The following is a 26,514-nucleotide window of genomic DNA, read 5'->3' as shown; positions in this document are numbered from 1 at the left end:
ACCCTTCGCGACTGTACCACTATGCGCCTGCTTGGGAGGGGACCGAGAACGCCTTCGGAATGTACCACTGCGCCGGGACGGGAAGGAGACTTTTCGAGAGCCAAGGAGTCGAGTTGGAGTCGCCCTTCTTCCCAGCAGCGTTCAGCCGGTGTGCGGAGATGTTTTGCAGATTTCACCTACAGATTCCGGGAAAGAAAGAAAGTCAGACAGACTTGAATATATAATAGCGACTCCATGCCCCAGTCTAGTGGGAGAAAAGTTGTTGGGTTGTTCTTAGAATGGCAGGGCTGTGTTTTAAAAATATTGTTGCTGCTCTTTATTCAAGAGCGTCACAAGATCATAGAACAGGATAGATGCTCCTTATTACAGAAACGAGCAGTTTCGTTATAATATTTAGACCTCCCATTAACCCAAGTTCTCTGGGCCGTTAACAATATATAAAACAATCAATAGAAACAACACAATAGGGCAATTTCATAATAAAACATACTGTGTTTTAAAATATACAAATCTAAGTTTTATACAAATCTATGGTGTGCTACACTTAGAATACTGTGTACAGTTCTGCTCACCACATCTAAAGTGCAGAAAAGGACAACTAAACGATCAGGGGACTGGTTACAATAGCTAGGATTGTTTAGCTTGGGGAAAAAGGAGGCTAAGGGGAGACCTGATAGAAGTGTACAAAATTATGGATGGTGTGGAGAATTTGAATAGGGAGATATTTTTCTCCCTTGCCCATAATACTAGAACTCAGGGTCTCAATGGCCTTATAGGCCCCTTCCAACTCTACTATTCTAGGATCCCATGAAGCTGATTGGTGGGTCATTCACGACAGATAAAAGGAAGTACTTCTTTGCACAGTGCATAGTTAAACTATGGAATTCACTATTACAAGATAGCCACCAGTTTGAATGGTTTTAAAAGGAGGTTGGATAGATTCCTGAAGGAAGAGATTATCAATGGTTACTAGTCCTGATGGCTATGTGCTACTTCCTGTATCAGAGGCAGTAAGCATATGTATACACCAGTTGCTGGTGAACATGGGCAGGAGGGTGCTATTGCACCCATGTCCTGCTTGTGGGTTCCTGGTTGACCACTGTGAGCAGAGTGCTGAAGTAGAAAGACCCTTGGTCTGATCTAGCATGGCTCTTATGTTCTTAAGTGTGAGCAGAAGGCAGATCGGGATCTATTGGAAGACCTCTGGGTGATTTGCAGTAGATCACCAAAGCTTTCACACCTTAAACCATTGCTTTGACCATGGTGGTTAAGCCAGAAAGCCAGGCTGTGTTCAGAAGACACCTTAAACCAAGGCTTTAACTACTGTGAATAAAACAAAAAGCCTTATTCACTGTGGTTAAAACTATGGTTTAAGGTGGCTTATGAACATGGCCTGGCTTTTTGGCTTAACCACTGTGGTTAAAGCAATGGTTTATTATTATTATTATTATTATTATTATTATTATTATTATTATTTATTTATTTATATAGCACCATCAATGTACATGGTGCTGTACAGAGTAAAACAGTAAATATCAAGACTCTGCCGCATAGGCTTACAATCTAATAAAATCATAGTAAAACAATAAGGAGGGGAAGAGAATGCAAACAGGCACAGGGTAGGGTAAGCAGGCACAGGGTAGGGTAAAACTAACAGTTTAAGGTGTCTTCTGAATGGCTCCTATAAGTCCATCTGCCCACACCATTGTTTTGCACCTGGCTTTGGTTGGCAGACCTCAGGTTACATGTAAAATAGAAAACAGATTCCACAGGTCTGTCCACCCCTGACATAGGACATAGTTAGCACTGCTGATTTCAAAAAACCACAACTTTGAAATATCTTTTAATTTGATGCCTGCAACACCTACCAGTGATTAATTCATTTAACACACAATCCTATGCATGTTTAGACAGGTCTGCTAAACACCATTTTGAAACTCCACCTGGCTACAGATCTGGCCAAATTTTTGAACTCTTCTGTTTTTTCTCCCATCTCCTTCCTCTTAAACCGGTTAGCCTGATGATGAGTTCTAGAGAACACGGAAGCTTGCACAATTTTTGTGGCATTTTGATTGCTCTTAATATAAGTATTGCGGATATTTTTCTTCCTTGATTTTGAATGTTTTATCATTTTAAAACCCTTTCACTCATGTGTTAAGAACAAATGCTCTTAACATTCGAACAATCTTACAAATGTTTACTGATTGTAAAGCTTGCTGAGTTCAGTGGGGCTTACTCTGAATAAGTGTGCATAATGTTGAGGATATGTAGCCTGATAGTACACACATTTGTTTAGAAATGGCCAACTAAGTTCAGTAGGTCTTATTCTCTGATGAGCATGCACTCTTTCCATAAGGCAGAAGCAGCCATTTCAGGAGCTGATTTTTGGTATCATGAAAGGGCAGCAAATTGCTAGTTATTTTGTTTATGATTATTATTGTATTTTTACTGTCAGGGCAAGTGATAGATGCTTTTGGGATTATCAGCCTCAAGTGCTGACCGTCCTTGGGTCCTGTTTATGTCCATGGGTTCTATATAATTGGGGAAGGCACCTTTTGCTGTTCTGTTTCAGACAGTACAATGTCTTGAGCCAGCCCTGTGGAAGGTTTAATCAACATCCTATACAACTCAATCAAGGTGCAACCCTATGAAAATAGCTTCATTTAATTCTGCGGGGCTTACTTCTGAGTAAACATGCATAAGACGGGATGCAAAGCTGCAATTCTTTACTTAACAGTAACAGGTTGAACATTGTTTTAACTGTTTTAATTGTTTTACTGCTTTTAAATTGTATATTGTTTTAACTTGGTTTATGGTTTATTTTTAGCTGTGTATATTTACTGTTTTATACTGTATGCTTTTATCTGTACGCCGCCCTGAGATCTTAATGATATAGGGCGGGATATAAATGTTTCAAATAAATAAATATTGTGGAACTTACTTCTGTGCAAATATGCATAGGAGTGTGTTGTACAATTGCTACAAAAATATTAATGAAGTTATTTTATCTGTTTATTTCAGTGAATAAAAATATGTGTCTTTTCTTTATCTAATAACAAGTTTAGTGTTACAACTTTTGTAAACCGCCCAGAGTGCTTTGGCTATGGGGCGGTATATAAATGTAATAATAATAATAATAATCGATTATTACTTTTTCACTTAAATTTAATTTTATTCCATACTGTTTGCAATTTGTAGTTTTCTGCTGCCATCCTTTTGTGATAAGTCAGCTACATATATTTTGTTTACTAAAAAAAATTAGTAGGTAGATATACATAAACCATTGCTTACTTCAACACTTATTTGGTTAATAATGGAACTGCATGTATTGCAGTTATTCCTTTGTTTCAGATAAGTGAAAACATTTTCTATTTGTGACAGTCTCTAATTGTTTATTGAGTAATGTCATATACCATGATACCCCTTCTGAATATTCAGATTGGAATATTACTCTTTTAAGAGCAAGGCATCATGAACACTATTCAATAATTGAAACTGAAAAATGATGACAGTAATTTAATTTTCTGGTTATGTAAGTTGTTTTACATAATTGCTTCCTCATTGGAGAAGTGATAGTATCTGAGTGTGGTTCAGATTAATTCCAAAGTGTCAAATTTTCCCATTGCTTTTAAAAAAATGCAATTCCCAGTGTCTGGAGAGAAAGAGAAGTGTAGCACAGTAGAAACCAAATGTGACAAACAGGCTTTACATACATGATCGATAAATGGGAGAGGATTTTAGGAGGGTTGCTGCAACCCAAAATACAAAAAGGACTCAGATTGATCACTGAGCTCAGCACTGGAACATATGATGCAATAATAAATTGTTTCTGACCATGTGCAATTGTTACTACGTTAATTATAACATTACTGAATAAATCACATTTTTCACCAGACCCATGCATTTGGAATTAGGAGGCAGGCTTTTCAATTTAGGTAAGGCTTCCAAGTATACTTGAGCAGCCACATTTCTCTATGTAGAAACCAGAAACTGAAAAACCCTACCTAGACTTCACTGAATGCAGAGATTTAAAAGATTTCATCATTCTGTGCCAGCAATCATGGAACTATTTGAAAGCTAAAAGAGCAGAGCAGGAAGTGTAACTGAAAAAGAAGTACCATTGTTGTTTTATGCATTGTTCTGTATGAGTTGTGCCACTATGATGGCTAGGTGACTTCATAGTTTGTGCATGAAATGAGCAGTTCTGAACCCTGATTAAAAACAAACACCAATGTAGACTGACATACCTGTATAAGGCATATTAAAAAATAAACCGTGCCACAGACTTATAAGCAGCAAAGAGACTGTCTGCTGCCCTTTCTGACATCAAGGTTGGCCAAACACAAGTGCATCACCAATCAATGAGAACTTTGTCTTAAAATCATAAATGTTTAATTATGTATCAATCATAGAAGGTATAAGATACACATTTTCATATTTTGCACATTAGATTCTGAACCAGTTATCTGTACCCTGGTTAAATTGTGGCATCATATAAAAGGAGGAAATATTTATTTACATTTAAAATATATTTAATTAAATGACTTCTCAGTTGTGTGGGTAGCCATAAATTCATGCATCATTTAAAAAACATTTTTCTGTTCAACCTTGAAGGATGTGTGTGTGTGTATATAGTTCAGGTGCCATAGCTCAGTGAGAGCACCTGATTAGTATGAAGAAGGTCTCAGGTTCAATCCCTGGGATCTCCAGGTAGGGCTGGAAAGGTTCTGGCCCAAAACCCTGTAGACCAATGGCAAAAGGAGGAGGCAAACTCCAGTGTTCAGGACAGAAATAAATTTATTATGCTCTACGCGTTTCGGAAGGATTACCTCCTTCTTCAGGAGCTGTAAAACAAACAAATTAACCATAAGAGTAGTATCTTGTGGACAACACCTTCATTCTTTTAAACATAGTTTTATGGGGCTTTTCAACAAAAGAATACTGTTTACTTAGACAACTTTTAAAAGATTTTTTTTAAAAAAAATCATGATGAATTCCCACTTTTTATACATTGTTCCAATGTTTTTTCTCCTATCAAATTTCTTAACAGTAGTGAAAACATTTCCTTTTGTTTCACTTTCAACATGAATCTGCCAAAACCCTGTAGAGCCAATCCTGCCAGTCAGAGTTGACAATATTGAGCTAGATAGACCAGTGGTCTGATGCAGTAGAAGGCAACTTCTGAGGGTGCAATGGTATGCATGTTTAGCCAGAAAAAAAGCTGGCGCTTCCTGGGATTTGTAGGGCTTTCTTTTTCTGGCTTAAGCATGCATACAGTTGCACCCTAACATTCTTTTTCACCCCAACCCACAATTTTGTTCTTTACAAGTACTTTTACATTCCTGATACATTAGAATAATAATATTTTTTTTACCAAACATATAGTCAGAGTGTGAGCATTCAAAACTCACTTAAATCATCATCACTAGAAAACTGAGTTTTCTGCTGCCGTGATCACCTGCTGCTCCCTGGATGGTAATTCCCCTCACCCCCATGCTCTCAGGCTCTGGTCTCCAAGGTCCAGCCCTAGTTGCACCACTGCTTCCTATGTTCCTCTGTACATAAACAGTAAGGTCTAGATTATGTTAATCATATTCTGATTATAATAGAAACACTGATCATTTGAAAGTTTGTTTTGGTATTGTTTCATGATTGTGAGCTGCCTTGGGGGGAAAAGCCCTTGTTGAGGTGGGATATACATCTAATAACACAACAAATCTTTTTAAGAATAGATGAGCAAATAGTTTTGGTATGCATGCTGTGTACTTGGCTGAAATTTTAGTTCATTTTTGAAATTTTTGAACATATTTGTATACTGTCATCGTTCAAACCAGGAATACATGAAAGTTGGAATGTTTTGCCTGAGAGGCAAAAAATATCCCATAGTGGGGAATAAAATGCTTTAATGGGTGTTATTGGCCTCTGTTTCCTTTCTTGAGCAGATATTCAGATGTAGAATAGAACCGTTAGGAAGTGGTCTCCTCACCTTCAGCTGAAGGCAGGTATGTATAAACAGCAGTTGGCAGTTTGGAGGATACATTGGCGGAAAGCAACCAAGATGAGGGCAGATGTGCATGTGAATGAAGCACAAACTGGAAGTTTGGAGGATAAAGTAATCAAGAGTTTTTGACTGTAGTCAGCTGAAATTGGGCGTGCAGTCTTGGGTAACCCTTGCTGCCTTGCAGGGTTACCTCCTTGCCTTCACTTTGCTTCTGCCCTTTGAATATTTTCAAATAAAGCAATCCCCGAAAGGAAACTAACAAAGCAATCCTCCGCCTACTGAGTCAGGCCCACTGTGTCCAACGAGGCTTCCTCCCAAATTTGGGTGTTTACAGGATTGCAGGTTTAGGATTACGTCGGAGGCCGAGTAGCGCTGCAGTTTCTAGAATTTCTCCCCTCTGGGGAAGGCGCCTGAGAATACGTTACAATCTGATTATACAACGTGAGAACAAAGCGATTGGGAAAGGATTGTTATTCTTTTCTGTCGTTAGAAGAGTCGACATGGAGGTAGCAGAGGACGGGGACCTTGTGAAATTGCTGCTTTGCAGCTCAGTCATGGCAGCGTTTTCCTTCCTTAGCCCGGAAGCCTACGTCATTCATCCGGCCCCACCTTCTTGCCCGGAATCGAACCAACGCGATGAGGTCAGAGAAACGCCGCCCTTTTACGTAGGCCGGCCGGCTGTTGATATAGCCGGCGGTTGCTGTGGTAACAAGGCCGGTTTGCTTGACTGGGCCTGGGCAGAGTCAACATGGGGAACTCCCGGGAGCAGGTCAGAGACACCCTAGATGAGGGTCGCACGCGTGCGTACGCGCGGCGACCAGGGCTGGGCGGCATGTCCCCGAGGACTGTGGCATGTGACGCTCCTTGGGGCGGGGCGGAGCGGGGAGGGCTGCGGAGGTGAAGCTGCAACCTTTGCTCGGCCTGTGTGGGTGGGTGTGACCGGCTGGCTGAGGAGCCGCCGCGGAAACAGCAGGGGGAGAGCGAGGGTGCGGTAGGAGAGCTCCAAATGCCATCCCAGTGAGCCGCAACATGGACACTTGCTGCAGATGGTCTCTTCCCCCGCCCCAGCTGAGTCGAAAATGAAAACGGGTTTTTCTCTTTCCTCAAGTGCCTAAAGCCAAAGTAGAGTTTTAGGCTGCAATGCTATAGTCACCTGGGAGCAAGCCCCATCTACTCCTTTTGAGATATTGCGTTTTAAACGGGGTGGTGCCGCATCCAAACTTAAAGAGGGAGAGCTGTGAGATGGTAGAACGGTTCTGCGGCAGTGGCCCAAATGGGGCTAAGAAGAGTTTCTTCAGAGGCTGATAAGGTTTCCTATGGAAAATAGATAAGGGAGATGCTCATTTGCCTGATCCCTGAGCGTCAGGGGAGAGAAGTACGCTGTCATTGTGCATTGTTGCCCATTCGAAGAGAAATGCATAGGGATCAGCTACAGACACAAAGGATGCAGATGCCAACTCTGTCATGATGAGGTGACAGCTACCCATCCCACTCCCAGGCCAGAGCTCTGCTGCCTCTACATTTCCCATATACTTTGCAAGCATTTTGGAAATGAAATGTCACAATGGGCGTATAAGTAGTCTCCAAAAAATCTTAAACAGTAAAGGGGGAGGGATGCCATTTTCCACAAAGTGTGAAACCAGTCAATATGGCACTTCAGTTCTATTATCCTGACATGATCGTACAGATTGAAAGCTGTTTGCAACGGTGTGTGGAATGGGTACACTAGCAGGAACAAGAGTGTAAGAAGAGTCTAGAGTTGGATGTCAATTGTAATTGGTTAGGGTTAGGGTTCAAGTCCATCCCTAATTACTTAATATGGGGTACAACCCACCTAGTCAAGAGTCCTGTGCAAGCCCCACTGAAATAGATGTTTCACACCAGCAGTGGTGGGTTTCATAAAACAAATCTCAGAAAGACTTCGTATTCAGAGCTTCCATTTCATCAATGCTGCATGGAAGGAAGAATTTGTTAGACAAATTCTTCGCCCCAGGGACGGGATCCAATCAGCCCCTAAGCACGACTCCACACTTCAGCGACAGAGGGTTCAAAAAGCGCTTTTATTGATTATTAATCGAGGTCCGGTCTCTTGAAAGGCGAGCAGTCAGCCATTTGAGTTAACTGCCTCTAACAGCTACATTAATTATTAGGTATAAGACTGAGCTGTTTAAAAAAGCTTCCCTCTTTGTAGGACAGCTCGTATGCTTAGTGTGTGTGTGTGTGTGTGTGAAAACAGAAAGAGATGTCAGTAGTTTAAAATAATATTTTTCTTCTTTCCTGAAGAGATTTCAGACTTGAGTATGGAGATGTATGAGATCCTCGGAAAAGTGGGAGAGGGAAGTTATGGCACGGTAATGAAATGTAAACACAAGGAAACAGGACATATAGTTGCCATTAAGATATTTTATGAGAAGCCAGAAAAATCTGTCAACAAAATTGCAATGAGAGAAATAAAGTTCCTAAAGGTTTGCTTCTTTTGTTTTTACTTTGAAAACCAATGTGTTGACATTTCCCAAAAATCAAATAATGCATCATCATTACAGAACACATGCACTATAAGAAAAGTGATGTTTGTGACAGTTTGGTTGCAATGCTTTTAAAATTACAGTATGTAATTTCTTAGCAAACAACTGACACTCTGATCCCAAGTACATATATTTGAACTATGCTGCAGTGAAATTAATAGGATTTACTGCCAAGTATTCCAATATGGTTAATTTCCAAGACTTCCTCCACTATAAGGACAGAAAAGCAGTGGGGGCGGGGTTTGGAAGCAACAGATTTTCTAACATTCAGATTTGAATTTTTAGACTTGATGAGCTAATGAAGAAAATAAAGCCTTGGGTTTAAGTTCATAAATCCAGTCAAACGTTGTACTATTCATTTTCTTAGTATTAATAGTAATATCCATAGTGAAATTCTATTTGTTTTTTATCATTGAAAGTAAGTATGCTTCATTTAAAGGAACTCAATGCACACAGAATTTTTTTAGTAGACCTAAAATGAAGCAAACCATGTGTTTAATAATTGATAATACTTATTTGTAGAATTATTTTATATTAGTATCCAGATTTCAAGCATTTGCTTCTTTGAACTCAAAGTCCCATTAATTGGCTACAATCCAGACAAATACATTCTTAATATTGCAATTCTATACACATCTACTGAGAAGAAAGTCCCAATGTTTTCAGCAGGGCTTATTCCCAGGTTAGTATGTAGAGCAATTGCAGTTTAAGTCACAATGATTTCATTGGTACATGTCAGCATTCATCAGCATTCAGAATTTATCATAGAATCATAGAATAGCAGAGTTGGAAGGGGCCTACAAGGCCATCGAGTCCAACCCCCTGCTCAATGCAGGAATCCACCCTAAAGCATCCCTGACAGATGGTTGTCCAGCTGCCTCTTGAATGCCTCTAGTGTGGGAGCGCCCACAACCTCCCTAGGTAACTGATTCCACCGTCGCACTGCTCTAACAGTCAGGGAGTTTTTCCTGATGTCCAGCTGGAATTTGGCTTCCTTTAACTTGAGCCCGTTATTCTGTGTCCTGCACTCTGGGAGGATCGAGAAGAGATCCTGGCCCTCCTCTGTGTGACAACCTTTTAAGTATTTGAAGAGTGCTATCATGTCTCCCCTCAATCTTCTCTTCTCCAGGCTAAACATGCCCAGTTCTTTCAGTCTCTCTTCATAGGGCTTTGTTTCTAGACCTCTGATCATCCCTCTGATCAACATCTATAACTAAGAGTGATGTGGTCCATAGTATCTGGCAGGTTGATCTTAAATACATTTACATGAACATAATTTTTTTATCTTTGAGAGGTGCAGTCATGTTAGCTTGTTGCAACAAAAGAGGCTGGTGGCATCTTAAAGACTAAAGTTATTATGGTATAAGATTTCATGGACTAGTGTCCACAATTTTTTCAGTTTGTTTGTTTATTTTGTTTATATCCCTCCTATTGAAATGGTGTTCAAGGAGTAATCTTGTTCTTAATCTTGTTAATCTTTAAGGTGCCACAAGACTCTTTGACTGGGTTTGGACAATTGCAGTGAGGGAAGAAGCCAGCATGGCTGCAGGTGACTGCCATTTGTCACATGTGCAGCACACGAGTTTCTTTCCCTGCTGCAATCATCCGAATGCACCCTTTGACTGGGTTCACATGAAATACTTACCCATGATGGGTTGTTTTCTGGAACAACCCTTGATGGATTAGCATGTCATCTGTGCGTTGTTTTTCCCACCCATGGTGTCTTGTTTCCCTTAACCCACCCTGAGAACCCATGGTCTGCAGTACAGATTGTTTTACCTATGGTGGGTTAGGGTATTGTCTGTCGCGCCAGAATGTGTCATGGAGATTGCCTACAGAGCTGCTCTTGCCAAGCGATTCATGCAAGCTGCTGCAAGTGCCCCTTTACTCTGCCAGGGACAGTCCCTCCAACTGTGCCAAACTGCACTTTGGAGGGGCTGTCAATATGAAAGTCAGGTGCAGCAGATTACATGAACATGCCCTCTTTGTTGTTTTAAAGTTAGAAAATGTTTGTATATAAAATCATAGACAAAAACTGTAAACTAGATGAAAGGTGGTATGCGATTCATAAATATTACGGTAATAAATACTTATATACACCTCTGTTAAAAATACTGAAAAATATAACCCCTTTAAAAACATTCTAAACTATCCTCAATACCTTTCTACAAATTGTATGTTGCCAGAGGTGAGGTGACCAATTACTACAAAAACTTAAGAAATAATCAGAATTTTGTAAAATTGCATTCTTTGCACAGCCCTTGTAGGAGAAAACAGGACTGCAAAACACACAAAAGAGGCAAAAAATGACACCAAGAAATCTCTGTAAAATATTACAAAACTTCTCATAACTGGACCCAGAATTTATGTTCTTTGGTGCAAATTTAGATATGTAATTTTTGGAGTTTGTGAAAAAAAATATAGGGCTTCAACTGTGATTATCAAGGTTGGACATGGGGAGCAAGGGGCTGACAGCAGACAATGCGAGTTATGCCTAGGTCCCCTAGGATGCCAGGTGGAGCCCTGTGGAGGACTGAGAGGGAAGGGGGGAACAAGCTATGCGCTGTAGGACGTGTGCCCGACCATCTGTCAGACACACCAGCCATGCAGTGTGGGTTGTTCACAGATCAGCCCACAGTATGTGGCTAGTCATCCACAATCGCTCGGATCGGCTCTAACTTGGATGCTATTGTTGATACAGACCCAGTGGATGTAACTTTGGCCCCTGCTTGTCCAGTATTATTGGATACCTTTCAATTTGCACAGTCCGATGATGTGGACAGGGTCCTTGGATTTGTGAGAGCCACCACGTGTATACTTGATCCTTGCCCTTCCTGGCTTAAAAAAGCTGCCAGAGGGGGACTGGCTGAGTGGGTAAGCGGAGTAGTCAATGCCTCCCTTCGCCAAGGTAGGGTCCCAGCCTGCTTGAAGGAGGCAGTGGTAAGACCCACACTGAAAAAGCCCTCCTTGGCCCCCACTGTGTTGGATAACTACCGGCCAGTCTCCAACATCCCATTTTTGGGCAAGATATTGGAGCGTGTAGTGGCCTCCCAACTCCAGGGATTCCTGGATGAGATGGATTATCTAGATCCATTTCAATCTGGCTTCAGGCCTGGTTATGGGACAGAAACAGCTTTGGTCGCCTTGGTGGATGATCTTCGCCGGGAACTGGACAGGGGGAGTGTGTCCCTGCTGGTTCTGCTGGACCTCTCAGCAGTGTTCGATACCATCAACCATGGTATCCTTCTGGGCCGCCTTGCTGGGATGGGTCTTGGAGGCACTGTTTTACAATGGCTCCATTCCTTCCTGGATGGATGGACCCAGAAGGTGGTACTGGGGGACTCCTGTTTGACTCCTTGGCTGTTGGCCTGTGGAGTCCCTCAGGGCTCTGTTTTGTCCCCCATGCTATTTAACATATACATGAAACCGTTGGGAGAGGTTATCTGGAGTTGCGGGGTGCGGTTCCACCAGTACGCTGATGACACCCAACTCTACTACTCCTTTCCACCCAATCCCAAGGAAGCAGTTTCTGTGCTAAACCGGTGTTTGTTGACAGTAATGGATTGGATGAGGGCGAACAAATTGAAGCTGAATCCAGATAAGACAGAGGTGCTCCTGGTCAGTCGAAAGGCAGATCAGGGAATAGGGATTCAACTTGTGCTGGATGGGGTTACACTCCCCCTGAAGACACAGGTCCACAGCTTAGGTGTACTTCTGGATTCAGCCCTGAGCCTGGATGCCCAGGTTTCAGCAGTGGCCAGGAGTGCATTTGCACAGTTAAAGCTAGTGTGCCAGCTGTGCCCGTTCCTAGAGATGTCGGACCTGGCCACGGTGACACATGCCTTAGTTAAATCCCGGTTGGATTACTGTAACACACTCTACGTGGGGCTGCCTTTGAAGAGTGTTTTGAAACTCCAGCTGGTTCAAAGAGCTGCAGCCAGATTGTTGACCGGGGCTGGTTACAGGGAGCACACAACTCCCCTGTTAAAACAGCTCCACTGGCTTCCAGTCTGTTTCCGGGCACAATTCAAAGTGCTGGTTATGACCTATAAAGCCCTATATGGCTCGGGTTCAGGTTATTTGAAAGAACGTATTCTCCCTTATGAGCCTGCCCGTGCTTTGAGATCTTCTGGAGAAGCCCTTCTTTCAGTCCCACCATCTTCACAGGCGTGCTTGGTGGGAACATGGGAGATGGCCTTCTCGGTGGCTGCTCCAGTGTTCTAGAACTCTCTTCCCGGGGAAGCTAGGCTGGCTCCCTCCTTGATGGGCTTTCGGAAGCAGGCTAAAACTTTTTTGTTCCAGCAGGCCTTTGGTGAATAATCTGGCCCTCCATCTATGTTAATGTCTTATAATTTTGTTGTGTTTTTTAAACGTTTATGGTTTTGTTCCCCCCCCCCCCCGTATGTTTTAAACTTTGTAAGGCCACCTTGAGGCCCAGCATTGGGCAAAAGGCGGGATGCAAATAAATATAATAATAATAATAACAACAACAACAACAACAACAACAACAACAACAACAACAACGGGTTGGGTCTCTTGCAAATACACCCTTTATAGGTCTTATTGATTTCAGAAGAAATAGCATCTAAATAAGTGGGTTTAGGATTTCAGCAGATATGAGACAGACAATGCAGCTATAGATTTGCCTTTAGTAAGCTAGAAGTGGAGTTCTCACATATCAGTAGCAAACTATAAAATGGGCACATGACTATTTTTCTACTGTGATGTAGATTAAACTAGTTCATTTAGTCTTTCCTTCATACAGCAGATTACAAATGCTATCTTTTCACAGTACACATAGTATCGTTGATACTTTTGTTAAACACTTCAAAATATGTTGACCCAAGTCCATTGTCAAAAAATAGATAAATAGCTATGTTCAAAATTTTAGAGGAAGAGTACTGAGCAAAGGGAAGAAGAACAGAATTCTTTATTTTATTTTGTCAACAGCAATTTCGTCATGAAAACTTGGTCAATCTGATTGAAGTCTTTAGACAGAAAAAGAAAATTCATTTAGTGTTTGAATTTATTGACCATACAATTTTAGATGAGCTACAGCATTACTCTCATGGACTGGATAGCAGAAGACTTAAGAGGTATCTCTACCAGATTCTTCGAGCAATTGACTATCTCCACAGCAATAATGTAAGTACTCTACAGAAATTGTGGAGAAAAATTAAAGGCTGGAGCAATATTATTTACAGCTGAATAGTTCTGCTCTATAAAAAACTATCATTGAAAGGAAATTTTCCCCAGCCTCAACACATCCTTACTTGACAGAAAGCTCTTGTGTTATTGACAATTGCATAATGTTAAGAAACTCAAAAGATGCTGCTTTCTCCATCACTGCAGCTCAGTGATAAGAAAAGCTATGCAGCATGTTGACATTGTTATGCACCTGATAAAAGCACAGAGGCTTCTGCAGAAGAAGAGAAAACAACTCTTAATTTGCTTCTGTTATATAGGTAGGAATATAAATCCCACAAAGTTGTTTATGGGTCAGTCCTGTAATTTTCTTGTTATTACCTTACTCCCCTTGACTTAGTCCTCTCAAAATTAGAGGATTGCAGTTTTAATTTTATACTTTGCATAATTGCACAACACTAGAAAATTCAAGAAGGTAGGCTCCTACAGGTTATATGAGCCTTTTGCTGTCAGTTTATCATAATTCAGTCTAGCACACTGTGCTAAAGAACTAGTAATATGCACAGAGCCAATAAGTCAAGCGCAAGTTCCAGACTACACATCACGTCACAAAACATATAACCTGCATAGATGTAGCATATTGTCAATGACAGGCTAAAACATGAACACATTTTATAGATGGAATACATTAGTAAGGCTGTGATAATTTTAAAGGAGAGCATGTGAACTTTTACAGAGAACTGAGTCAAAACATACAGAGCAAATCAGTCAAGAAAAAGTGAACCAAGAAGCCACAAGCTTCACACACATGTTTTTGGTCAATGAATTATCCAGAGGCAGGATTGTTGGGGTCTAGTGAATCTGCCCACATTTTTCATTTCTTTGTCTGAACACTTAACTTCATCCACTAATTTTGCCTCCCCTCTGCAAAAATACCAGTGCTCTGTTACAATGTTCTTCTAACTCTAATGCAGCCAGGACTGATTTCAAATATAAAGAAGTGATTGATTAAGATCATAATGAGGAAGATCTATGCAAAGGGAAGTGAACCTTAATGCATTTAAAACTCTTTGATGTGATCCTGAATCAGCCCTCATAATGTCAGTTATCCCTGTCCCATCTGGATTGGGTCTCCAGTCCAAGCCTTGGTGATTTTACAAAATGTAGCAAGCCTATCTAAGATCAAAATGCCTAACTTCCTTCACTCCAGGCTTTTAGAGCTCTGGCAGGAGAGTGAGTCCAAAAGAATAACTGAGCCAAAGATGTCTTCCATCCATTTCCTTGAGCCTCTGTTTGCTTCTCCAACTCTCCTGACCCAAAGCCAAGGAAAGGAGATGAGTCTTAGCAAGGCAAACTGTTTGGAAATGGAGGACATGACTTACAAATCTATTACATTCTCTTTCCATCCTCCAGAAAGAACATAATTAAAATACTCACAAATGGATTCTTATAAGTATTCTTCCTCCCTCAAAGAGAGAAAGTATGAATTTGAAAACATAAATAAAAAGTTAAATACTGAGTCGCCAAGACTAGGTAGGCTGGGCCCACCTTTTAAAATAATTAGGCCTACTCTGAATTCCATCCCTAGTTAATATGGTATAAAATGATATCACTAATAATGTAGATATGCCCAGAGTCTTTGATTTTGTGCTAATCACCTTTGATAGATCCACTCGCTGACCCATTCACTTCCACCTCCAGAAAGATGATTTTCTTGAAGTTCTCAGAATTGCATTTCTTCTTAAAGCTCCCCATCTGTCAACTTAGTTATTTGAAGGGCAGAGCTTGTATGCTTCTTTTACATAATGATTTGAGTAGTGACCTAGTTTTCCATTTGTAAGATAAAATCTTTTGTACTGAAATAAGATTCCACTTTATTCTTCTTTTGCCAGGTCATTCACCGTGATATCAAACCTGAGAATATTTTGGTTTCACAGACTGGAATTACTAAACTTTGTGATTTTGGATTTGCTCGGACCTTAGCAGCCCCTGGTGATATTTATACTGATTATGTGGCCACACGGTGGTACAGAGCTCCAGAACTGGTATTAAAAGACACTACATATGGGAAGTATGTCCTTTTAAAATCCCCTTATGAATTTTTGCTGGGCAGCAATATACAAGTTAATTTTTGTTAAACAATACTCCTGTGCATTCTAAAATTTTGAAGTTTAAATTCTAAAAACAAATGTATATAAACTTTGCTTTGGTAGGGCATAGCACAGGAACATTAGATGGCGCCCTGACACACATTTAAACAGTAATGTTGATGGAGAGGAGATTACTGAAATATCCAATCTCAATAATTCACAGAAAATTGTACACAATCCTATTGTTTTAGAAGACAGCGGCAAATGTTGCATTGGATTTAGTGATGCAGATAAGCAGTTTATCTTTAAATAATACTGACCACTACCTAAGTGGTTCTACTACTTGCTACATTTTGAAACTTAAATAGTTCTACTACATAGGAATTGCACACCAACCGTAAACTCATCTTAAGTACAAATCTCATTGATTTCAGTGGAACGTAATTGTATGAAATGACCATGAAGCAATGAGGTTAGCTCCTTATGCCAACTGCAGTGTCTTCTCCAGATTTTTGGAGGGCAGTGGGTCAAGATGCCCTGAGTGGGCGCACCTCTTTGCCATTGCTACCACAGGCCAGGTGCTTGCTCTCTCCTCTTCCTCTAGTTCCAGTCTGCTTCTTCCCTTTTCTCTTGCTACTGCGTATAAGCTTGAGGAGGGCAGGTGAACAGGCAGCAACAGGAAGAGAGAGGAGAAAAGGGGTGAGGGGCCCTGGGGATCAGCAGTGGGCCCTCTGCTGCAATGTGAGTCTTGGCAGGTTCTCTACAGTGCCAAGCCCAGATGCCTGCCCTGACCTAAATTGTGGAAGTCCTCTAAAGTGGGTAGGTAAATTGAAAAAAGCCTGGAAGAGATTCTGATACTGGCCTTACCTGGATGTTCTTAAATATAAATGATTATATACAATATATCTAAGTTCCATTGCAGTCAACTTGATGCCTGCCAACTCTACATATTAAGGATAGCTGCTAGTCTGCAGTTCTCAAGCCACTTACTTTGCAGCCATATGTTTGAAGTCAGTGGACTTTTCCAGATGATTTCACTTTTTGTGGCTTTGGCTAACTTATCTTGTCTTCATATTTTCACATTTTTTGACCTTTTTTAGCTATTGCAATTCTTTCTTTATAAGTAATTTCTCCCCCCCTCCCTTTTTTTTTAAAGATCTGACTGATAGTAAGTAGACTTTGTTGTAGCTTCAGTCTTTTTATTGTTGAGCACTTTGTTCATTTCCTGATCTTAGACCTGTGGACATCTGGGCTTTAGGTTGTATGATCATCGAGATGGCTACTGGCAATCCCTACCTACCCAGCAGCTCTGACCTCGACCTACTTCATAAGATCGTGACCAAAGTAGGTAGGTACTGCTGTGGATTAGATTTGCAAAAAACAAACAAACACCAAAAAAACCCACTGTAGTAAAACATTATGTATATTGTTATTGTAAGTACATGTTTATACTGGTATAGCTCTACTCAGGTTTTGGGCTTTAAATCTCCATTGTTTTAATTAAGGGAATATATACTTCAACTGGAAAAAAAATCCATTTGCCACCAAAAGTACAGGCAGTATTCTCCAGGTTACATTTCCAAAACACTCTTGTCCTGTATCCTCCAAAACTATATAAACAACATTGATTTCTTCTGTGATGCATATAGCAGCTTCATGGGGGGAGGCAATTTTGAATCAAGAAAATGGTATTGGGGAAAGTGTTAATTCCCCTACTCCCAGTGTTATAGCCCTGATCCAGTTTGCTTCCACCTTCCAGCCGCCTTTACATTTGAAAAAAAGAAAAGAGGGAAATCCATTCACACAGCATCTGTTATCTTGTCAAATTTGCCCTTGAGCAACTGAGCACAGATTTTGTCTTTTACCCATCTCTCTGTCTCTCTCTCTCTCTCTTTTTAAACCAGTTTGGAACTCTTAGACCACAATTTTAAACACATTAAACTGAATTTCTGATTTCAGCGCAACTTACTTTCAAGGTTCCAACAAAAACAAGAAGGGAAGGGCTTCTGAAAATATGTAACATAACAAAATTAAGTGTTTATTTATCACACGTGGCTTGCATGCTTTTTTTCCTGCGCAAGAATGCTTCCCCTGTAGTAACTAAGCGAAAGTTCATGTAACTGAAATAATTGCACATTCTTCTCCTATTTAGCCCTGTCTTCACTCTCCTCCCTTTCTTATGTTATATTTACCCTGTGTCAAATTTTAGTTTCATATATAAGGCACATGGTTTGCACAGTTATTTCAATGTTAATAAAATAAAAAGCTAGGTAACGCCTATCTTTAACTGAGGCACAAAATATCTCTTTTATGTCAGTTCTATGAACCATTGATTAAATATCATGGTTTGTAGAGTAGTCCTATATTTGCATTATACTTGGCAAGTGCTCTAGCCAAGTCCTGACTTTATTTATTTGTTTATTTATTTTAGATACTGGAAAGCTTCATAAATTTGCATTCAATGGAGTATTTTGCCATTGAATTTCTCTGACTTTTGATATATTCTGTGACATAAATGCACACTGTTTCATAGTGAAGTATTTCTAAATGATGCTGGCTATTAAAGAGTGAAGGGGAAATCCTGTCTTTCTCTTCACTCTTCTCAACTCTTCTACTCGTTTTAGGATGCTTTGTCTCCCCCTTGCATTTTCTCTTTTGCCTATTTTACAGCCAAACTGGATGATGTCTGAGATAGGTGGTTGCAGTGATCCTGATCGAGATGGGATGAGGATATATTATTGAACCCACCCCCTTTGCCATTTCCCCAATAAAAATAACCCTACCAACTGCTATTTACCCTGGAAGGAAAGTTCATCTTTGTGCCTGTGTGTTTTGTGTATGGCCCCCAGCACACCATTGTGGCTCTCAAAAAGGTTGTGCACCCCTGCTATAAAATAATTCTTTTGAGGGTTCCTCCCAGTATCTATATCCTTCCACATAGTTTGTACACCTGAATGTTTTTTCTGTATGGCCAACTAGCAGGTTTGAGGGAAGAGGTGGTTTTCCTTGGAAAAATAGCATGGGTGCAAGGGTGAAACACTTGTCCATGCACACTATGGCCCTCATTAGGATCTTTCCCTGCCCACTGCCTCTGGATGCTCTCTGCAAAGATGTATATTTTGCCTAATGTGAGTATAAGTAAAAGATGCATAATGGCTCCAAGGAAAAAACATAATAATGAGGACTCTGGCATAGAAGAATATTTCATTATTATATATTTTCTCATGATGCATATTGTCATTGTAACCCAGCATTGAGTTCAACTAAATTCAGTCAGTCCCGCACCCAAGTAAATGCATTTAGGACTGCAGCATTTGAAACCTTTTACCAAAATAGGTATTAAATTTGTAGGCCATTTTATGAAGATTAACATAATAAGAGAGCAATCTATGGCCCCTAGACAGTGACCTGGAGGGGAGGGGCATAGGATATTTTGGATACCTGGATTGAGGGTTAGAGACAGCGGTCTGACCTCAGATGCAGGAGTCTGAGCACCCTTCCCCCTTGCAGCCAGCTGCCCCTGAGGTCACAAAGACAACCTCAGAGGGAAGGGAGAGGGGGCATGCCAGTGGGTGGGAAGGGGAAGGCCTCCCCAGCCTCTTTCCCGCCCCCTCTGAGATGCCTTAGCTAGATGGGCAAAACACCTGTTTACTTAAAATGCAGGGCAGGAGGAGCCTTGAGGCGAGGATTGTCTCTGCTGCTTCTCTCGCTCTACATTGGATGGCTATGAGCCTCCAAGTCCTTACAGCTATCCCCACAGGATTGCGCCCTAAGGGTCACAATGTTACCTTGTTGAATGAATTGTAAAGTGGCTGTATTAAGATGTGTGCCAATAGATAACTTTGAGTCAATTTCATTCCTTAAACACACTTTTAAGGAACTTGGAGCCTCTCCAACACTTGCAAGTGACTTTAATGCATCTCTTAACTATGACAGTGATTAAAATTACATCAATGGTGGGATATTAAGGAGTGGTTGCTAAGATCTGTGTTGAGCAAAAAATTTACTTATCCAAAGCAGCACTGTGACAAATAGTGAATTTTAGCTTAAATGTACCTTTTATCAATTCTGACATATTCATGTTTCTTGGATTTCTTTCTTTCAGGCAACTTGACACCTCATCTTCAGAGTATTTTTATAAGGAGTCCAATTTTTTCAGGGATGGTCCTTCCTGAAGTTCAGCACCCTAAAAGTGCAAGAAAAAAGTATCCCAAGCTCAATGCACTACTTGCAGATATGGTTCATGTATGTCAGAAGAGGTCTGAGTATCAAACTTACTGATGATTATTATTTGTAGCCTGGCATAGTTTGTATATACGATTTGCAAATCAGTGTTTCGGTTATCTTGTGTATTTAGGATTGACACACAGATCTGGTCTGTGGTGGTATACCAGTCTCCCCCGGTTTCTCCCTGCCTTTTTCCCCTCCAGAGAAAAAAAACTATATTGATTTCTTTAAACCTTTGTCCAGGCCCTATGAGGTACCTTTTGCAGAGACTCTTGGTAGGACCACGAGGGTTTTAGTTTTTTAGTCTCTCGTTTCAAACTTCTGTCCTGCACTGTACTGAGGAAAGATTTGTGTGTACCCTGAAAGCTTTGAAAGCAGAAGGCAAAGAGAGCCACAATGTCTTACTTTTCTCAAAAAATCCATGTCATTTTAAATCCATGTCATGGTTTATTGCACTGAATGACCACTTTGAATATCGAAGTTGGCAGAAGTAAAGATTTCTGTATATCCTTGGTGGCTTGAAGATTCAGTAGGCAAATGTGTGTGTGTGTGTATATAAATAGTAGAGACATTGCAATGAATGGTATTTAAGTTAGACTAACATTGGCTACAACACTGTGTGTGCATTGTACACACACATATATAATCACACTTCCTAATAAAATGGGTATAAATATTCTCCTTCACGGAGCCCTTAGTACTATTGTAAATTTCTTGCTGTTCTAGCAATGGGCATGATTGTTTTTTACATGGAGACAGGGCCTATGAAGAACAGCTCCAGGCTGACCTAATCACAGTACAGGAGGGAGCATGTTTTAGCCCAGCCTTCCTCAACCTGGTGCCCTCCAGATGTTTTAGCCTACAACTTCCAGCATTCCTGATCATTATCCATGCTGCCTGAGGCTGATGGAATTTGGAGGGTGCCAGATTGGGGAAGGCTGTCTTAGTTCTAAGTGTCTTGGATTTAGTAGCTCATTCCCTGAAGGATGAAAGGGATTGGCATGCAGTGGCTTCTCGAGTTGCATCAACCAGCCCCCACAAGTGCTTGGGCTTCTGGATGACTTGTAAGGACAGAGGTCCACTCCCTACTACGCCAGGATGGACGTAGTATGGCATTGTCCAGTCATGATGGTAGGATGGCTCTGTAGGTACACTGACTACTGCTGCTGGATGCAGTGGGAGATGCAATGACTACTGCTGCTTGATCCTAGTGCACTTGGTGAACAGTGAGTGCCATTTTATGTCTTTGTATTTGTTTGACAGGGGGCAGTGTGTTTGATGCCCTTTTGATAATTGAACTTACCATTTGTTTGGTTGTACTGGGAAATGAATGGCTAGTGCACTTGTTAAAAGAGGGGACCATTTGAAATCCAATTTAAGTTATCTGACAGAAGTTTAAGAGCAACATTTTAACGCTACTTAGGGCACAATAACAATTGTTGATTAGAAGCCCCCAAACTTGGAGGAGGAGCGGTGGAATGGTGGAGACAATCTTCGAAGAAGATAACTTGTATCTTGCCCTCTCTGCCCACTGGAAAGCCCTCTTTCATCCTTCTCCAACCTTGGAGGGCAGCCGGCACATTTCTTTCCATGCTGGCTGCAAGAGGGCAGGGGAGGGGGTGAGATCTCCGACTCTCCCATCCAAGGTCAGACTGCTGTCTCTAATCTCAGAAGAGAGAATATGAACAATCCTATGTTCGCTGGAATGCTCACCCAAGGACCATAGATAGGATTGCTCTCCATTGAAGATCTTCAGCTAGAAGAATGTTAATTTCCTAAGATGTAATAACCTGATTTTCCCCATGAAGCAGTTACTTTCAGCGTGCACATTATTCTCTGCATGTTATCCAGAATTAATTGCTTTCAAGTGGAACCTATCCATTAGAATCTAGCAAGAGGAAATCTTTATGTGATTTTTTTAGTTCAACCAAAATGAGAACTAAGAGCTCCAGTCAGCAGTCATTAATCATCTGAAGGGTCTGTTGAAGTTGAAATGGTTTGTCATATGCATCAACATAGCAGGGTTGGCCATATCAGCAATAAAATTAACTCTAGTTATGACTACATTTATAAATATAACTCCAGTAATTGTTCATGTGGGGGTGATGGTGGGGGTGATATTTATTTTTAATTTGTCTTGGCCATATTTTAAAACACAACTATTCATTTCCATTATAGCATAGGCATATGCAGCTCATTTTATATCTTAATTATTACATCTTAATCACCCACATGTTTAGTTTTTTTAATGTTCTGTGTTTTAGAGTTTTAAATTTTGTATACTTGTTTTTATCTCAATTTTAGAATTTCTGTAAACCGCCCAGAGAGCCCTGGCTATGAGAGCGGTATATAAGTGTAATAAATAAATAATAAAATAAATTTTATAAGGGTGTGCACCTTAAAGGGGAGAATTACACACTTTCTGGAGGTCCTGGAAAGTGCTCTTTCCTCTCCTTCACTCCAGTTGGGGCCTTAAAGGCCCCAATTGAAGCAGAGGAGGGGAAAGCGTGCTTTTACACCCCATGCTCCAATCGGGGGTTTTAAGGCTCCAATTGGAGCAGTGGGGGGCAGGAAAGCATACTTTCCGGGGCCTCCAGAAAGTGCATTGTATCCCAAGGGATGCTAATGGCGACTGCTATTAGCATGCCCGGGGGAATTATGCACTTCCTGGAGGCTCAGGAAAGCGCTTTCCCATCCTCTTTAAAAGCCCTGATTCGAGCAGTGGGGGAGGGCAGGAAAGCAGAGGTGGCCCTGGGAAATTAGGGTGTGCTTGGGCACACCTGGCACACCCCGTGCACATGCCTATGAATTACAGTTATAATACATTTATCCTGTGTAGATACAGGTAGTTGATCACTGCCAATTCCTAAGCCTGTATGGTTTGGTAGTGGCTATGCAACAATTCACAAGGTTGCTGTGATTGATTGAGATGATGCATCAGCCTTACTGCCCATTCCTGCTCTTTGTTATGGGTGACAGTATTCGGGACAGTATTCGAAACAGCTCTGACTGTTGTTGCATGACCACTGGACTGTGGAGTATCCCAGATCTAGGACAGGTTTGCTATGGCTCAGCTCTCTGAACTTGCACTGGAAGGTCCTTTTGAATTTACAAAGCATACTACATTAGCCAAACCTAATTTAATCAACATGAAAATTATGTCAAAGTGTCATCCTCTATTTTATCATGCCATGTTGAATGATGTTCCCTTACGGTTCCTCCTAATATTTTAATCAAAAAATAACTTTCCCTGTTCATCTTCTATGCCATGTTCCTGAGTATCACATTTTACAAATATGCTTTTAGGAAGAATGGCAGTTTATCAGATCGAAGTTTGAATGGCATATTATGTACATGTTAAAGATGGCTCCATTACAAATGTAACAAATTCTTAATGGCAACAGCAATGCCAGGCACCCTTGTAATGCTGTCATTCATATTTGAACAAAAGTCTAAAGCACTTGATTCAGCAAGAAGTAACGAAGCTTAGAGTAATAAAGTGACCTTACTAGCCATAATTTCTTTAGCACTGATAGGCTTAGTTTCAAGGAAATGAAGGCTCTCATTCATTCATTGAAAGATCCATGCTGCCAACGTTTCTGTAAGTGGGCAAATGAAAGTATTCATAAACTAGTAATTGCGCTGGCCAAAAATGGTGATGATGTGGCAGCTTCTGTTTGTTCTTTGCACAGTTCTATTGCATATCAAATATCGCTGGCAACACAAGTATGAGACCTTTTGTAATAAGAAAGAGCTAGTAATTTTGCCACTGTGTAGGATTTTCAGAGAACTGGGGCCAAGAATACTTCATATTTCTATTCAAAAGTAATGAAAATACTAAGAAATAAAGGCACTTTAAAGCCACTTCCATATGCCACAGTATCATCCCCTCAGCTACCTCCTGCCTAAACGGGCTATATGGACTCTTTGTGATGTCAATCAACAATTGCTCATTGATAAATATAGAGAAGTTACTTGATCAACAGTGCTACTTCAGAAAAACATTTTTACATGCTCTCTACTTCTCTGAACAGTCAGTAGTTCTAGGGGCCTTGCAACTATTTAATTTCCTTTGTATGAGATAACACTGGAGACTTAGAGTGGGGGTCCCCAACTTTTTTGGATAGGTATGTTTGGGATTTTGAAAATGTGTCGCCAACACTCACAGAAAATGGCTACTATGGGGTGGGGCTTTTCCATTCATAGAATGGTTGATATGGTGGGCATGGGTCGTCACAAAGAAATCATTTCCCAGAAGGCAAACAGGTGAGATGAAAAGAAAAGTAACTTGCCCAAGAATCTAAGTACAAAGCAGAGGTGGGTTCTAAGCTCCAAAACACAAAACCACTCTTATGAACCCAAATAAAGATGCTGCTGGAGATCAGCACTTCACTTTTCAGCCCCCTAGTTAAACATTTTTTTTTAAATTAAAAAATCCTGAGAAAATAAAAATCAGGAGGGACAGTGAACCTGATGGGCACCAACAGAGGTGTTGTGAGCACATTGGAACTCCTCGGCACCATGTTGAAGACTCCAGACTTTAAGCTCCATCATACCAGCGTTATAGTCTGCTGTCACGGTGAATTGCATGCAAAGGACTCAGATGACACTGACCACGTCCTGCTGTGATTGCGCTTCTCCCCCGCCCCCCTTAGCAACGTATTTTGGTGTGCAGAAAGTCTGGTTCTTCCAAGTAATGTGAAAGCACACAGCTCAAACTTCAACGTGTATTTTCATCCATTGTTTTCAATCCAATGTTCTGTGGGTGTGTTTTCAAGGGGCGGTATTGATGATGAAAGAGAGGGGTGTGCCTATTATTATTATTATTATTATTATTTATTTATTTATATAGCACCATCAATGTACATGGTGCTGTACAGAGTAAAACAGTAAATAGCAAGGCCCTGCCGCATAGGCTTACAATCTTCTTCAGCGGTTGTTTTTAAATTCCAATCCTTTCCTCCTCCTGCTTCCTGGCTGCTGGGTTGAATGAAAGGTCTGTTGTACTTTTGATCCTCCACCTTTGCTTCATGACTTGCTTTGGGGGGGTGGGGAAGCGAGAGGAGGATGCATTGGTAACATCATAGAGGGGCTTCTCTCCCCTCCCCTTTCCCTCTCGGTTGGAAGTGTGTGACAAAGGGAACACAATGCAACCTCCGGTGATAGGAGTTTTAGTTGATTAATCAATCTGTGGATTAAATTTGCATGTGGGTTATAAGCAGTCCCTCTGGAGCAAGAAGAGGTCCCATTGAATGTTATGTTTTTACTCCTGAGTAGGCATTTTCACCTTTAAATAATGTGGAAAATGCACCCTCCTTGCTAGCAGCGCCTTCATTTTTAAAGATAAAGAAATCAAAAATTGCACAGTGATAGGTCTTAAGGAGGGCTTTCAGCATGCCTGATTTGAATCTGATTGGATCATCCCTTGATTTTAAGGGATTTTTAAAATGGAAATTAAACAAATGCTTACATCTGCATAAGTTTTAAAGATAAAGAGATCAAAATCAGCACAGTGATAGCTCTTAAGGAGGGCTTTCAGCATACCAAATTTGAATTAGATTGGGTCGTCCCTTGATTTTTTTAATGATTTTTAAAATTTCCTCCCTCAAACCCTTTAGAGCTTATAGTCCATAAGTGCAAAGAATCGCTCTTCCATTCCTTTGATCATGCAAAGCTGTGCATCTTCAAGTTCACAAACTACAGATCTGCTGGTTCCTTTACTCAAAATTAAATCCCATTGATTTCAACTGCTAACAACACATGCTGGCTTACTTTTGAGGAAACTCATTGAATAGAGAGAGTCTTACTTCTGAGTAAACACTTATAGAACTGATTTTTAATAGTGTGGTCACTCAGAAGCTTTCTTTTTTAAGTCTTAAAACAGCAAACTGGAAAGCAGTGCTGTGCAACCCCATGCTTACTTCTGAGTTTTTATTTCTGTTTACTCAGAATCATAGAATCATAGAATAGCAGAGTTGGAAGGGGCCTACAAGGCCATCGAGTCCAACCCCCTGCTCAATGCAGGAATCCACCCTAAAGCATCCCTGACAGATGGTTGTCCAGCTGCCTCTTGAATGCCTCTAGTATGGGAGAGCCCACAACCTCCCTAGGTAGCTGATTCCACTGTCGCACTGCTCTAACAGTCAGGAAGTTTTTCCTGATGTCCAGCCGGAATCTGGCTTCCTTTAACTTGAGCCCGTTATTCCGTGTCCTGCACTCTGGGAGAATCGAGAAGAGATCCTGGCCCTCCTCTGTGTGACAACCTTTTAAGTATTTGAAGAGTGCTATCATGTCTCCCCTCAATCTTCTCTTCTCCAGGCTAAACATGCCCAGTTCTTTCAGTCTCTCTTCATAGGGCTTTGTTTCTAGACCTCTGATCATCCTCGTTGCCCTCTTCTGAACACGCTCCAGCTTGTCCAGAAGTAAGTCTCTCTGTTCAATGGGGTTCATTTTACTATGTTCACACTCCAAAGCCTCCAGGCAGGGTGAGGGGAATGGCCGTAGCCTAGGCAACAGGGAATAACAA

General features: G+C 40.9%; 1 protein-coding gene across 1 annotated transcript in view; it reads left to right on the top strand.

Annotated features, from left to right (window-relative positions):
* Positions 1-6,684: 6,684 nt before the first annotated feature.
* The window catches only part of PPP2CA (protein phosphatase 2 catalytic subunit alpha), a 90,530-nt gene continuing 70,700 nt past the window's right edge, over positions 6,685-26,514 (top strand). Inside the window, exons 1-6 of the mRNA XM_063120736.1 lie at positions 6,685-6,770; positions 8,285-8,466; positions 13,477-13,671; positions 15,564-15,742; positions 16,997-17,109; positions 19,867-20,006. Coding sequence (XP_062976806.1) covers positions 8,302-8,466; positions 13,477-13,671; positions 15,564-15,742; positions 16,997-17,109; positions 19,867-20,006 — 792 coding nt within the window. The 5' untranslated portion in view covers positions 6,685-6,770; positions 8,285-8,301. The remainder of the gene's footprint in view (positions 6,771-8,284; positions 8,467-13,476; positions 13,672-15,563; positions 15,743-16,996; positions 17,110-19,866; positions 20,007-26,514) is intronic.

The sequence above is a fragment of the Elgaria multicarinata genome, chromosome 3 (genome assembly GCF_023053635.1).
Source record: "Elgaria multicarinata webbii isolate HBS135686 ecotype San Diego chromosome 3, rElgMul1.1.pri, whole genome shotgun sequence".
Classification (NCBI taxonomy): Eukaryota; Metazoa; Chordata; class Lepidosauria; order Squamata; family Anguidae; genus Elgaria; species Elgaria multicarinata.
The sequence above is the reverse complement of the archived record's forward strand: the minus strand, read 5'-3'. Positions and strand labels throughout refer to the sequence as shown.